The following is a 1,751-nucleotide window of genomic DNA, read 5'->3' as shown; positions in this document are numbered from 1 at the left end:
GTGAAAAATTATTTCATTTTTTTTCGAAAAAGTTATTTTCAAAATATTTTTATAATTTTTTTATTTTTTAAAATTATTTTCAGATTTTTTAATTTATAAAAACAATTTTCAGAATTTTAAAAATAGATCAGGGGTATTTTTGTCAATTCCCATGCCATTTTGCTAATTTGATGATGTGGCAGTGATTATCTGGGAAGAGGGACGAACTTTCAAATGATTAGTAATTACAAGGGCAAAATGGGAGGATTAGTAAGCTCAGGGATGAAAAATCAAACGGCCTATAATTGCAGGGATGAAAAGCATATTTTACCCTATAACAAATATAGTATAAATTCATATATTTTTAAATGACGTCAATAATATAACATTTTTATAGGCAATTTTGTAAGAGTATAATTGAAAGTGAAAAAATCATCCTAAAACCATGCATTTTTGTTGTACATAGTATAGATTATGAATAGTATCAAAATTACCAAACAATATTTCAAAATTTATAGATAAGATTGAATTTATACTCACTAGCTACCTTCCCAACTACCAAGTAAAGGTCCTTACATCTCCCTCTCCTTCCCTCCATTATATATAGAGCATACTTCTTACTAGTTTTCTCATCGTTCACTACCAAATATTACATTTGAACAGATATTGAACAATGGATTCGAAAAAGGCAATCCTCATCCTAGGCCTCTTGGCTATGGTTCTTCTTATTTCTTCAGAAGTCTCAGCCAGGGACTTAACTGAAACTACCTCTGATGCCAAAAAGGGTCAGCTATATATTATTTTTCTTTATATATATATATTCTCACGAGCATTTTCTATATTTTTTTAAATTCTTTTCATATATGATATATTATATATATATGTGTGCTGTGTTTGCAGAAGTTGTTGAAAAGACTAATGAAGTAAATGATGCCAAATATGGTGGTGGTTACAATGGTGGAGGTTACAACCACGGTGGTGGTTACAATGGAGGAGGTTACAACCACGGTGGGGGTGGATACAACAATGGTGGAGGTTACAACCACGGTGGTGGTGGATACAACAATGGTGGTGGATACAACCATGGTGGAGGTGGTTACAACGGTGGTGGCTACAACCATGGTGGAGGCGGTTACAATGGTGGTGGCTACAACCATGGTGGAGGCGGTTACAACCACGGTGGAGGTGGTTGCCAATACCATTGCCATGGCAGGTGCTGCTCGCATGCTGAATTTGTTGCCATGCAAGCTAAGGACAATACTCAAAACTGATCATAATGCTATGATCATGCATGATGCACTCTTTCTAGTACTAAATTCCATGAATAAATAATGTTGTGTGTTGATCAAAAAAAGGCACAACAATTTCAAGTTGTTGTGTATTATCTATCTTGTCACTATATGTAATATAGATATTTCATTAGTGGAAATCATGTATAAATTTGCAACAATCTATGTATTTTGTGACGATGATGAGCGTTTCCAAAAAATGAATGTGTTATCATGTGTATTACGTTGTTATTACTTTCTCTCGTTTTAAATTTATGGATGAGATATCTAAGAAAATTGACCGATCAAAAAATTTGTAGCATAAAACTTCTTAATACATATTTTTAATAATTTAGTTTTTTAGATAAAATTCACAATTTTTATATGGGTGGGAAACAAAATTAGTACTTGAAATTTACAAACATTCAGACACGGCACATTAAACACATAGGTTGAACCTGTTGGTGTATAAAATTCATATGGACAATAGTAATTGGTGTATAT

The 1,751-nt window shown here is 32.6% G+C and overlaps 1 protein-coding gene across 1 annotated transcript; it reads left to right on the top strand.

Moving 5' to 3' along the window:
• The first annotated feature begins 600 nt into the window (after window positions 1–600).
• LOC11431229 (abscisic acid and environmental stress-inducible protein) lies at window positions 601–1,499 on the top strand. The gene is made up of 2 exons (XM_003616764.4): window positions 601–764; window positions 880–1,499. The coding sequence occupies exons 1-2, from the start codon at window positions 653–655 to the stop codon at window positions 1,248–1,250; spliced, it is 483 nt and encodes a 160-aa protein (XP_003616812.1). The 5' UTR covers window positions 601–652; the 3' UTR covers window positions 1,251–1,499.
• Window positions 1,500–1,751: the final 252 nt, after the last annotated feature.

Source organism: Medicago truncatula, chromosome 5, assembly GCF_003473485.1.
Source record: "Medicago truncatula cultivar Jemalong A17 chromosome 5, MtrunA17r5.0-ANR, whole genome shotgun sequence".
Lineage (NCBI taxonomy): Eukaryota > Viridiplantae > Streptophyta > Magnoliopsida > Fabales > Fabaceae > Medicago > Medicago truncatula.
Note: the sequence above shows the minus strand (reverse complement) of the source record. Positions and strands in the feature narration are given on the sequence as shown.

Excerpts from the sequence above, each read along its gene's own strand:
- LOC11431229 (XM_003616764.4), top strand. The coding sequence starts at position 653 with ATGGATTCGAAAAAGGCAATCCTCATCCTAGGCCTCTTGGCTATGGTT. Across the intron at positions 765-879 it reads TACCTCTGATGCCAAAAAGG|AAGTTGTTGAAAAGACTAAT; the intron begins GTCAGCTATATA and ends CTGTGTTTGCAG.